Source organism: Watersipora subatra, chromosome 10 (genome assembly GCF_963576615.1).
Source record: "Watersipora subatra chromosome 10, tzWatSuba1.1, whole genome shotgun sequence".
NCBI lineage: Eukaryota > Metazoa > Bryozoa > Gymnolaemata > Cheilostomatida > Watersiporidae > Watersipora > Watersipora subatra.
The window spans coordinates 8,567,267-8,580,984 of NC_088717.1; the positions used below are offsets into that span (position 1 = coordinate 8,567,267).

The window sequence follows — 13,718 nt, forward strand, 5'->3', positions numbered from 1 at the left end:
GCGTGTGTGCGTGCGTGTGTATAAAAAAGGGTATTGTTCCACCAAAAGCTATCCATAAACACTTTGAATATGACGGTACTAGTAATAAATAGGTCTTTGCAAAGAAAGTGGATTTGCGTTTAACATATAGCAATAGCAAAAACATAAACATGAACATAACAGTAACAATCAATATACATGTAACATATAACTTGCTGAACAAATACTTGTTAGTGTGTTAAAACTCACTAAGTCATGCTTTGCAATTTAGTCTTATTTTGATTTTTAAACCAGTGGAAAATTTTGCAGTCCCTCAAGATTAAGTAGATTATTCCACATTGAAAAGTCTCATAACTTATAAGTTTTGAATGGCTTTACTAAAGTGTACTTTATCCGACTCTGAATTGATTTTATACGCTCTATCGATTTTAGATAAAGCCGTAGTAGCTACAAGCAATGTCAGTGCGAGAGAGAGAGAGAGAGAGAGAGAGAGAGAAAGAGAGAGTCGCTGATCTTACTAAATGTGAGTGGGCTGATGGAGAGGAGAACCGCAAGGACAGTACGTATAGTGGTGGATGTATGCGTAACGATTTTAGGTAAGTTTCTTTAACAAATATGAAAATTGTAGTTTTCAAAGTGAGGAACTTTATTGCTATCAAAAATCAAATATTTATTAATTTTAAAAATTCACAGAGTTGACTATATGTGAACTCCTGAATTATTAAAGCCATGGATTAATTTCATCCTGTAGGGTAACAAAAAGTCTCTATTTGCAGGCATATTATCAAATAAAATGAAAACTGTAAAGGTATCTTGAATACAAGATATTAGTGAACAATTCATGCTTAGTTTGAAATTATTTGTGTAAAAAAATTAACCAAAGTTTACCTGAGATGATGACTTCAAATAAGTTATGTAGGCTAACTTATTCAAAAATAAAATGGGTGATACTATATACAAGTGTTCATGTCTGAAGTCTAGATTATTTATGAGGACTGATTGTGGCAGAATCGATAGTTAATTAATAATTGGATGGCTATAATATGGTCTGTATCATCTGTCTGTGTGAGTATCATTGATGTTTACTTCTATGGTCTATCTGCAGTGGGTTAATTATGTTTTCAATTGAATCGCCGCTTTCATGTATAAATTCTAGCAAATTTTTGTGTCCAGAAATTTTGTTTTTTGCATCTTCTAGTGCTTTTCTGAATCTTTTTTTTGACAATTCAACTGTATCCCCATTCTTAAAGGAACTTCTGTATTTGAATTTTTCCTTTGCTTGTCTTGGTTCTTCTCACAAGGTTGATAGTTCTTCAGTCCAGCAAGGTTTGCAGTGTCCTGATAGCTTAGTTTTTAGGACGTTTGATTCTTTGCGACGAGTAAGATTGGCAAAGATTTTGTTCCATATACATGTAATTGTAAGATCGGTTTCTGCAAAAATCTCTGGGATTGTTTCTGCTGAAAGTATCTTTAATTGTGTAGTATACTTAATCCCCTCACATCTGTTCCAAAAGTATGAAATTTTCAGGTCTTTTTTTATCTTTTGTATTGTAAACGATGTCCACACCGGAAGGTGGCCTCTTGTTGGTACTCCTGAGAAAAGTTCTGTGAAGTCATTTGTGTACTGGTTGCTTATTATGGCAGCTGTATTCTGGGTTGTTATGATAAAGTCTATAACACTTCCACCATTATTACAGAAGAAAGTGGAGCCTTTGTGTTTGTCTATCACTTCAAAGTTTTGGTTATTGCAGTAGTTAAAAAGCTGTCGGCCAAGTGTATTGGTTTTGCAGTCATGCCAAGCCGGGTGCCTTGCATTGAAAAAATCAATTACAGCTAGTTATGTACACTTGAGATTATTCATCTCGACTTTGGCACTACTAATTTGTTTGAGAACAGTAGGGGTAACTGGGGCACCTTTGGCCATGGGGCAGCTTTGGCCACCCCAGTTTTACTAAGAAAAACATTATTGAAATTGTTCTCTCTGTCATAATACAAACGAAATGATCTAATAAACCACCCATTGTAATCTTGGACCTACATGTGAAGTATTGTGGAAGTGGTAAGTAAATTATTGTTTTAGTGAGCTAAAGTACATTTGAAAGACATTAGTTGGAAGTTTTTTTTTCTGAAGAAGTACAAATAGTAGACCAGCTTGCTAACTAGGTAAAATGTAGGCATTAGTTGCTAATTTAATGAAGTAGTCAAAGCCAATATCCAATCACTTAGTAATTTGTGAGTATTTTGTCAATTATGAGCTGATGGGGCAGCTTTGGCCACAGAGTTCGGGCACATTTGGCCATGGCCAAATGTGCCCCGATACAAAGTTACTTGTCTGATATTATTTAACTCTGAGAATTTTATGCTTTAACTGATATAACAATGCATTTTATTGCTTAGATCTTTACATTACAATTGTTTTTAAAGGATAGGGTTTACTGTTATTTTTGGAGTGTAACACTTTGGTTCGAACTTATACCAGCAAAAGACCAACATGGACATATGAGGATGTAATGCTTACTGCAGTCAATAATGTGTTGGAAGGTGGACTTTTTGTAAGGCAGGTGTCAAAAGATCTTGGCATACCAAAGTCTTCACTGCACAACTATGTTAATGAAGCTAAACTAAATGAGCTTGACAACACAAAATTTGTGAAATCAAATGTCACTAGACAGGTCTTCTCTGCAGACCAAGAAGAAAAGTTACAGGATCACCTGCTTCTGTCGTCAACGCACCATCATGGGCTAACAAAGTGACATGCACGTGAGCTAGCATATGAATATGCTAAAATAAATGACAGGGCCCACCCACCGCAGTGGGACACTAACAAATGTGCTGGTGATTACCGGATGAGTGATTTCTTGAAGAGACATTCAAATATTTCATGTCACAAGCCAGAGGCTACTAGTTTATGCCGTGGAACAAGAATTTAGCAGACCAAAAAGCTCGCCAAGTTGTCCAAGTAATATCTGCTGAGCGTAGAATTCTGGTGACTATGATCGGAGCAGTAAATGCTTCTGGAAGATCTATTTCACCATTTCTATTTTTCCCCATGCTTTCAAGAGCACCAAATGAAACTATTGGTGCGGCGAACCCTTCAGGGTGGATTAATGCCGAGATCTTCAAACAGTGGCCTCAGCACTTCATCAAGCATAGTCGACGCTCAAGAGAACCACCTGCCCTGTCATTACTTGACAACCAGGACAGCCACCTAAACCTCGCAGCAATTGGATTTGCTAAGCAGAATGGTGTGGTAATGTTAACCTTCCTTCCCCATTGTAAAACAAACTCCAATCACTTGATATAACGGTTTATGGCCTTCTAAAACGCTATTTAAATGATGCTGTAAACCCATAGCACTTGAATCGCAGAGGACAGACTGTCTACATATATGATGTTGCCAGCCTATTAGGAAAATCATTCCCACTAGCAATGACTATCTCAAATATCCCATGAGGGTTCAGACGTCCAGGAATTTCACCACTTGACAGACATGCTTTTGCTGACGATGAGTTTCTAGGCACCTTTGTAACTGATCATCCAAACTCAGATGCAGCATCGTGTGAGATCCCATCTCTGGAACAGCCTGTACCATCAGATCAACCTAGTTGCTCATACAGTGGAGTACAGTTATTACAAGTGACACCATAGTGGTCCCAGAGAAATACATCCATTTGTCAAGGCAAGTCCTTGACAAATGGACAAAATTTTTTATGAAAAATGTCATATTTTAGTTCAAAAAATATTATACTATGTTTTAAATACAATAATTAGTTACCTTGATATGTTTGAATAATCAAAACATATGCAACAGTAGTTAGAAATTCTGAACAGTTCAGGGAGTGGCCATTTGTGCCCCAGTGGTGGCCAAAGCTGCCCCGGATGCGGGGCAGCTTTGGCCATTAGCCAGGTACTTTTGTAATCTGTTTTTCCGGTAACAAAAGCAGTATTAGATTTTTGAAAATATATGTTTTAATACATCAAATATATGTGAATTGCCTGTCCAAATTTCAGAAAGTTGTAATTACTATCACACAAGTTATGGTGAAATAAGTGAATTTTGGCCAACGGTGCCCCGGTTACCCCTATCTAATTGTGTTTTATTTTCAGGTTGAATTGAATGTACATGTATGTTGATCCAAGTACTGTATGAATCGTTTACCATTTATGTTCATGGCGATGAAAAGTATTTCTGAATCTTGTCATTTTAGACTGTGCAGTCTGTCAGAGCTTATAGTGTTGTGTACTAATATAACAACACATTAGAAGGGCTTTTGTTGTTTGGTTTTGAGTGAACGCTGCAGTTTTTGAAGTAATCATTTGAAATAGTTAATAGGGTTGCATGCACATGTCGGTGGAAGGATGCACGTACTCAAAACAATGCATACAATGAGTTTTGCCTAAATTTTTTGGCCTCTGCGCAAATTTTTTAGAAATTGTTTTGTTAGTTTGGTATAACGCTTCAACATTGGCTGTTGTAGTCGCGACTCCTACAATAGCCCTCTATATCGGTAATGTGGCTCCTGTGCGTAGAGGATTCTTCTGCAATGATGAAAATATCATGTATCCTTACAAAGAAAAGGATACTGTTGGTATAGCTATGGTTGCTGGAATCTGTTTTGGTTCTACACTGCTTCTGGTAAGATTACACTTATTGTGGCAAAATACAGTGTCCACTTTTCAACTGAGCTAAAAACAGGTCTAAGAGATGACGGATGCATGCAACAAAATGCTAGTCCTTGAAAAATTATTTAGACACTCCACCACCTGAAAATGCTTATCGAAGCTCAATTCAAAATGTTACAGGATGTTTTCATTAAACTCTGTGTTTGCGGCTTTATGTAATGCATATATTTAAATCAAATACCAAAAAAAAAATTTGCACATATGTGCATGATTTTGTTAAAAAATAGATTTATACTTTAGCAAGCTTCGCTGGCAAAGTTTTGCACAGTCCCTGCGTTTCCATGCTTTGAATGGCTTTGGAGTTGCCTCCACACCAATTCATTGAAAAAGTAAAATCCAAATACATTTGACACTGTCACTTCGCTAAATTTGTGTGAAAGCATTCTTTGCGCGGGTACATAGACATCGTATGTTGACATCATAAAAACCCTGACTGCTGATGGATTGGGATCAATAATACTAGACGAAGCTCTCCTCTGCGGAGGTAAAAAAATTCAGCACACAACCACGCGAGTATCTTCAATGAAAACATTCTTCTGCTATTCACTACTGCTTCTGCTTTACTTATTGCTTTCACATTAACATCTGCAGGCCAAGAATATTTTGCTCATACAAGGATGGAAAATTATTATTTTCAGTGCAACTAGTTGACTACACATGAATTCAAAGTAACCGTGACCCAAAAGTGATTCTACTTCAATAAGTTTTGTTTTGGAGGATACACTGAAAATCTTGGAAAGATCTATAGCACAAATCTGATTCATTGAAACGGTAGGGTGTGAATTCGCCGGCAGCAGGCAACTTCAAACTTATTTGAAGCACAGAAACACAGTGATTATAGCGTGCGGTTTCTTTAGTTACTACATGTATGACATGGTAAGTGTAAGACCTTGTCTAGTTTATCACCAGACGTATGTGTGTATTTAACTTTTGTAAGATTGTGGTCATATTTCACAGTTAAGCTGTAATTAGAAAAAATTCCTTAAGGAGGTGGTTAACAGCTAGGAATTTAGACAGTCAAATTCAAACAGCAAATTGCAAAACGGCATGCATTGAGAATGACTAAGTTTGGAAATTTCAAGGAAAATGGATCAAGCCAGTCTTCGAAAACTACTACCAAATCAACAGGAATGTGCGTTTTGTGGTAAATTGAAGAAAAGCTCCCATTCATCATGTCATTTACACAGTAACTCATGAAAACTTACAATAGTTAAATTTTTTATTTTCAGCTGCTGCCTACAGAAATTGTGCAGTATAGGTCAGCTATGAAAGATGGTAGAGCTATGGGTGGTAAAGCAATATGCTGCTGCACGCAGTTTAACCCTTGTATTTACACGATATGCTCCTACTTCTGGCTGATGCAGTTCGGTGCAATGGCTACACAAGGTACTGATTTCTTTCAAGCGATTTACCACAACTTGATGCAATGTTATTGTTTCCACTGTATAAAATGAATATAAAAGTTATGATTGGTTGTGATGGGTGGGAAGGAGGAAGCAATAACCTTTGAGAATTAGCCTCCATGTTTTTAATGATTTTTGCATTCTATCCTATAAATACCAAAATTGTCTTTTGTATATGAAAACTATGCTTTCTTGTCTCCATTTATCTGAGAATTGTCTTACAAAAAATTCATTCCCAGGTATGTTCGCTATTATATCAAATCAAGTCGTGATCAGTTTAAAATCTCTTTGCAAATCTTTTCCAGTCTCCCGCATTAATTATTAATATTGATATTCAAAATAATTACAACTAAAATTTTTAAAATATGTAAGAAAAAGTGTTGAAGTTATAAAAAAGTAACAGAATGCTAGAAAGAAACCAGATATATAACAACATAACTTTTAATATGCTTTTAACTGTAATTCGCTTTTTGATTTTGTGGTTTAATACACTCTTTACTTATCTAACTATAATTACTGAATATGTTTGTGTTTAGCGTAGCGCGGTCTTGCAGTCAACCATGAAGTTTTGTTTTTGCCATGTACAAGCCTATCCATCGGCAAACATTTCTAGCCCTGACAGATATTGGCAAGTACAGCGTGGGTAGACTGAGGCCTAACTTCTTCGCAGGATGCCGTCCGGACATAAACCTAACAGACTGTACTATGGAGTACATAACTGACTATAATTGCTTGCAGCCACATGCTGACATCCTACACTTTATAAGAACTTCTTTTCCGTCAGGCCACGCTTCCCAGTCAGCGTACGTTGCCACATTTCTCTGTGTAAGTGGCTTCTTATTAACTGTTTTTGTTACTTATCACCTTACCGATGACCTATTTGATGAATTATGTCCCTCAGCTTACTATTTCCGGCAGCATAATAGTACTTATTTCTTGTCGAGTCATTGATATATTGTATAATTCCATAAACAAATAAAAGGGCAACTATTTTATGGGAAACTCTTTTTAATATAGCTATGACACAAACACATGCTATTGTATTCCCAAAAAACCTACAGCCTACTTCAAAAGCCTTCCACTGATGCGCAGTCTGATATGATCTCTGCACATGTATCCTTGTAATTGTCTAATGAAAGCGGGTGTCAGATTTCAACCGCTTTAAACTGATTGTTGCATAGATATAGTAAACCCTAGATATGCGAATAATCAAAACAAGTGAGGCCTATAATTAGCATGACGCAACGTCATGGTGATGTGCAAAGCGAATCAGCTGATCTATTAACTCCTATTGACTTAGCACTAAAAACTGCTCAATTTTTCCATAGTTTGTGCATCTGAGACTGCATATTTTATTGAAAATATGTAAAACTTATATACAGTAATATTTCAACTTACGAGTGCCCTAACGTACGAGAAACTTGAGGTATGAGCCAGCTTTTAAGCAAGTTTTAGCACTAACATATGTTTGAGATACGAGCACATGAGTCAGTTACCAAGTATTTCTGAGGTGTTTTATGAGAACAGCATCACTCTGTAATTTTCAACTGCTCAGATTATACTTTTGTACCATGTTTTTGTGCGCGATTTTCAGTGCAGAATTATGGGAATTAAAAGTACCGTGCGTAGACCGAAAGTTTGCCAGTAAAAGGATAGATAATGCAAAGAAAAATCGAATGATAACAATTGATATTAAACGGAAAATTATTGAAAAATATGCAAAAGATGTATGCGTGATTGAGCTTGCTCAACAATATGACAGAAATACATCCACAATTATCAAACACAAGGATTATATTCAAGGCATTCAGTCTGCAAAAGGACTAACCATAGTTTCTAAACGCTGCAGCGATCTTCACGACCACTGATGGAGAGACTGCTCAGGTTTTGGATAAAAGACAAACAATTGGCCGGTGACTGCGTAACTGAAACGATGCTACGTAAAATGGCCGGTGCTATCTATCAAGATTATAAAAAATAGACATTCGGACAAGTTGGCTAGCGGTCGTGCATTAACCCTTGGTGACAACACCTGTGTTCGTCCTGATCGCAACACGTTGAAAGGGCGACAAAGGCAAACGTCCTTAGATAGGTTTGTCTTAAAACGGCCGGCTAGTCGTGAGAGCGAAACAAAAAAAAATTAGCTAACCAGCGAGAAACTTAAAACTATGAATGCCAAAAAAACTTTAATTACGTTAAGTTAAAGATTAAAGTTTGCTTTTATGTTTGCTTTTAATTTTATCTTTTAAGACTTGGATAAAATCTAAATTTATCAAAGTCAACTGTTGTAATGAAGGATAACTTATCTCTCCCTCTCTGGCAAATGCTAGCGTTAGCTGCTATATTGTATGTATTTAATTTTACATTTTAATTAATCACATTTTCTTGCATTATTTTATTTGTTGCTTTTTGAAAGCATGTGGTAAGTTAGGACAATAACCAACATGTTCTTTCTGTTACAATATATTGTTTTGAGTGTTTTATTTGCATTTTCAGAGTATGAAAACCTATCAATATATATTTAATTGTTCTATATATAAATAAATTGCACCAACATGCGAGTCAATTGACATATGAGCTCAGTCTCTGAACGCATTAAGCTCGTAAGTTGAAGTATGACTGTAATGACTTTGGATGAGAAAGGCAAGAATCTTACACACATGGTAATGAATAATACCAATGATTTAGAAGCTTCTATATTATTGATAATACAAAGAGTGACCAAATAGAAATTAAACTAATATCAAACTAATGAATCAAATGAGGTTTAGAAGCAGTTACGCTGGACCACTGTATTAAACACCCATTAGACATGACTGAAAATGACTAGACGAGATAGTTTTTGTCTAAGGTTGGTTGAACTAGATTCCTTCTTTGAAGCGGCATAGTGTTTTCTGATTTTAGTATAGCGATTTACTATAGTTTTGAGTAGACTGTTGGCATGCACTGTACATGTAAAACCTTGATGGAGGTTATGTAATAAGACATATATGTTACTGTCTGTGATGTTACTTGTTTAAAAGCTCTGTGTGATACCACAGCTCTCCATGTGTGAACGTAGGCACTTTTCTGCAGCAATTCATATTCGGCCTATCAATTTGGTCACCAATCCTCCTCTGTTGTTAACTGAGATTAGGGTTATGTCATCACTATTTCTACTTCCCACTACTTCGACATCGGTCAAGAACTTGATACGCTCGTCACATTTGAGTTAGAAAAAAATCCTCATCACCGAACTCGTCATCTTCACCTTCCTCAGCTTTTGTCTCTTCTTTCTTTTTCTTTCTAGCCAGAGAATGTAGCAGGAGTTGGCCAGTTTTTTCAGCCCTGCTCACATCCAGATCAATACAGTTAACATTGGGACTTGGTGTGATATCTGCTTTTATGAACAGTGCTCGAAGTGCAGATCTAAAGCACTGCACATCCGGGTTATAGTTATAGCCGCCCTTAGATCGTATTGTGGAAACAGAATCTCAATGTGATCCTGGTTGATCTTAAAGGTTAGGAAGTAGTTGATGTAAGGGTAGTTGCTGAAAAGATATTGAGTAATGTCATGTACAGATTTGGCTGCTGACTCAAAACCAATGACGAAATGATGATGATTTTCCTATTATTTTCCACTAGCAGCTTTCAGCTTGGTGTCCTTAATCGGCATAGATAGCTTATGATATTGTTGAGAACTTCTTGTTTTGAGTTTAAGTTCTGTTATGTTATGGGCAATTCAGGATATACCTGGGGTGTTGTGGTCTCTTCTGATGACATTTCACTAAGAATTTGGTCTTATTGTTATGTTTATGACTTAAAAACTAGCATGCCAAGCGTGCTTCCACTACTAAACTTATTGCTCAAATGAAGGCTTTGATGCTGTGATGCACATCACTACGACGTAACGTCGTGAAAACAACAGCCAATTATAGGCCTCACTTTTGCTCCATTGTATTGATAGCTATTCGCCAATCTAGGGTTTACTATATCTATGGATTGTTGTGTTTGTGAGTTTAGTTGAAGTAAAGGAAGAGTAGATGCAACGCAAGCATATAACGTTCGTATTCCTTGAAGCCTGAGCAGCAACAGACTGACATAACAACTTGTGGTCTGTTGACAGCAAAAATAAAAGGTCATAAGGTCAAATGTCTCAAAAACATTGACAAGAATATTCCAAGCATAGCATTGTATGAATATGCTATAATGGTTCTAGCAAGCCAACCTAACATGAGCAACATGGAGTAATGTGAGTAATGTATTGAAAGCAGTCCCAAACCTATGGTGTCAAGAAATTGCTATGACCTTTAACCTTTTTTGAGTAGGGATGAATTGACAAACTAGCTAGTGACTATCAAAAATATAAATTCTCCAAATCGATTTTTTGAATAAATATATGTAGGTTTTAACTACTAGTATCCAAATGATAAGCTGACACGAGCTTCAATGTTCTATATGCATTTCTGTCTTGTTTTGCAAAGGACTCTTCTTAATTATCTTATCAAAACATAAAATAAACGATGTCCAAGCCATTTTAGAGCAAGATTGGGTGAATTCAAACCAGCTCACTGCTGATAAACTTATAATGAAATATGTATAATTTTTTATTGGCATTCGTAAATCCTCAAAAAAATGACTTTTTTATTAAGTGTCAAAACAAAAATGAGAAGACATACATTACATCTGAAATTATTGAGTGAGTTGAACAGAAGTGTTATAAAAGTTGATAACTTATTAGCCAGTGGAGTTGAGAGAGTGAATTGAAAGTGATAGTAATAGAAAAATTATAAAGAAAAAAAACAATTTTGGATGTATTATGTTAGTGTCACATAATACTTGTAGAAAATGATTTTTGCCTTGTGCTTGAAAGATGAACACAAATATTCTAGGCATAGTTTACGCAGATTTTTGAAACCTGCAATAGTTGCAAGAATGAGCAAATCATGAATTTGATATTTTGAAACCAATTCAAAAGCCGTGGATAGCCATTTTGTCGCTGATGTTGCTTGTATTCAATATCACATGTAATGAGATGTGCCTTTTTTAGATGGACAGCCGGTTGTCTTTCGGATTAAATATTCTCTAAGTGTTACTTGAAAATGTTCAAATATGTTTCTGTGAGCAAACAGCAGATAGTAGCCAGTGAGATGATATATTCTCAAGTAGTACTGGCTAGTAGATAGTAGCCAGTGAGATGATATACTCTCAAGTAGTACTGGCTAGTAGATAGTAGCCAGTGAAATAATGAACTCTCAAGCATTCATGAATTAACAAGATGAAGTAATATGTGTGTTTTTTTGCAGTTCACAGATGGGATGCTACAGATTTTTTATTTCGATTCACCCTTCTACTTACGTTTTGTTTGAGTTCAGTCTTGTGGCTACCACTTGCGTCAGCTGTGACCGTAGCGCACATTGGCATACAAACTATATCCTTTTTTTGGACTGAAGCTACGTGTGACCAATTAAAAAAGAATTTTGGATAAATTTTCACTGCTGTTTTGTCAACTGAATGAGCAAATGTTCTACTTCATAGAAATTATGTAATACGAATTTAAATATATTTTCTTTAAACTTTTTTGCGAATTGAGAGCCCAGCAATTTATATTTGTAAAAAAACTGTGTTATTAACCACACCTAGCTTTAATTTCTACCCACTGTAATATAAGTTTGAAAAATGTTCATAATTCTAGTTCTTTGGTTTGCAGTACTACATACAAACAAGGATCCCAAGGTTTGACTTGTCTTATCTGTATAAACACTTCCTCCAGTTCCTGCTCATGACGGCTGCCTACTTTACTGGGTTGTCTAGAATTCTCGACTACAAGCATCACATGAGTGACGTCCTTGCAGGCTTTCTTTTAGGGGCCACCGTGGCTTTGTTAACCGTAAGTTATGACTTAAAATCATTTCATCATCTATTTTATACTTACCTTTGCTGGATTCACTTACCTTTGCTGGATTCACGCAAGGCTTCAGGAATAGCTGACACGACTTTTCAATGGGTAGTTGGATGTATAAAAACAAAATGTTGTGGTGGTTCACTCCCATTTATAATTCAATCCAGTGCATTTAATATTTTCAACTATGCTCCAATTTTTATACAGCTCTAGCAATCCTATGTTTCCGCTTTTTCTATTTTCTTTGTGTGCAAGACAATACCTATTATATATATCTTTAGTGCATTATACTTTAAACAATTAACCATTACTGTATATATACTTAGTTGTAAACTCATAGATAAGGAACAAGTTGACAGTTATAAAGCGGGTTATCTGTGATATTTCAACTGGTAACCTCTCACTTTTACGTACGCACTCGGTATTGGAAAAGATACCAACCATTATAAATAATACAAACTGAATGCTGAAAGACTCATCCAGGGTATCATTACATAATCAGGTCTAAACTTTTGCATTGAAACCTCAAGAATAATCAAACATTAAATAAGCTAGGTCTCTGTGGGTTTCCTTCACTGTTATTCATTGATTACTAGTAGTTGTAACATTTACACATTACTAGGTAATAAGCTTATCCAGAGAGATCTCAGAGAGGTCTCAGTCGCATAGAGATTGATACATCAATTGACGGTGTGCTAGAGAAAATATCAATAGTACTGACTAATTGTTGGCCCACTGCATATTTACCCTGTAAGAAGCTGAGCAATGTTCGCGTGAGAGGACAAATCTGAGCGTGAGGTTTTGGTAGGGGAGCTACATGTAATTGTGACATACAAAAACAGTTACGTGTGCAGGTCACACGAAACTTCTGTCACCGAGGTTGAAACGAACAAGATAGATGTGCTTAGATAGCCCTAAAAAGATCGATTACAACCAAAGTTCTGCAATATATTTCAATCCATTGATCTTAGACACCATACTGATGTATTTACTGACGATTTGGGTCATATATACAAACATAATTTGTAGAGATCAGACTGACAGCGGTTTTGGGTACAAAACTGAAATTTTGCAAAACGTGTATGTTTGACACATTTTTACCATTTGATTTCAGGTCAAGTATGTGGCAAAGTCATTCAGAGACCCTTACAGAACAGCAGGACGTGTGAGCAGAAGAGATGCCAATGTTTAGCTAAGCGCTTGTCTTGTTCATTTAAAGTGAATAGTTTGGGAACTTCTTGGTTAGCAATGAATCGCTTGCTGAGATGAAGCTATCACACTATTTTGAGTAGCTCCAGACTCTAACCTCTGACCATGAACAAAGATTCACTCAGAAATGGAGGTCTCAGCCACTCTGTAGTCAGCAGCAGTGATGCATCCTCCAATTTCTTAGAACACTCAGTTGTCATTGTTATTCAAAAATTATGGCATTTTATTGCAACAACTTGAAGCTTCGCTGAACACAAACCGCTAAAGATAACAGAGAATGAGATAGCAGCATTACGCAATCTAGTTATTATAACACAAAGCTTGATTGGAGAGAATACATTATTTATATCAAATTAAAAAGAATGAATTTTGTGTAGTTTATATCGACTTGAAAAGAGTTGAATTTTGTGTAGTTACTATAGCCTAATGCATGACAAATACAACATGACAAAACATTTGAATCTTTGATATAAATAAAACTGAATGCAAACACAGAGTAGATTGAGCAGTTGATATAGGTCATAAAAGTATATGTACAAATAAGTAGGAAGGCAACAAGAGAG

The 13,718-nt window shown here is 36.0% G+C and overlaps 1 protein-coding gene across 1 annotated transcript; it reads left to right on the forward strand.

The window, feature by feature from the left end:
- Positions 1 to 452: 452 nt before the first annotated feature.
- On the forward strand, positions 453 to 13,610 carry LOC137405571 (phospholipid phosphatase 1-like). The gene is made up of 6 exons (XM_068091866.1): positions 453 to 575; positions 4,458 to 4,615; positions 5,892 to 6,048; positions 6,679 to 6,890; positions 11,755 to 11,934; positions 13,061 to 13,610. Exons 1-6 carry the CDS (start codon positions 515 to 517, stop codon positions 13,136 to 13,138), a joined length of 846 nt encoding a protein of 281 aa, XP_067947967.1. The 5' UTR covers positions 453 to 514; the 3' UTR covers positions 13,139 to 13,610.
- The last annotated feature ends 108 nt before the right edge of the window (positions 13,611 to 13,718 follow it).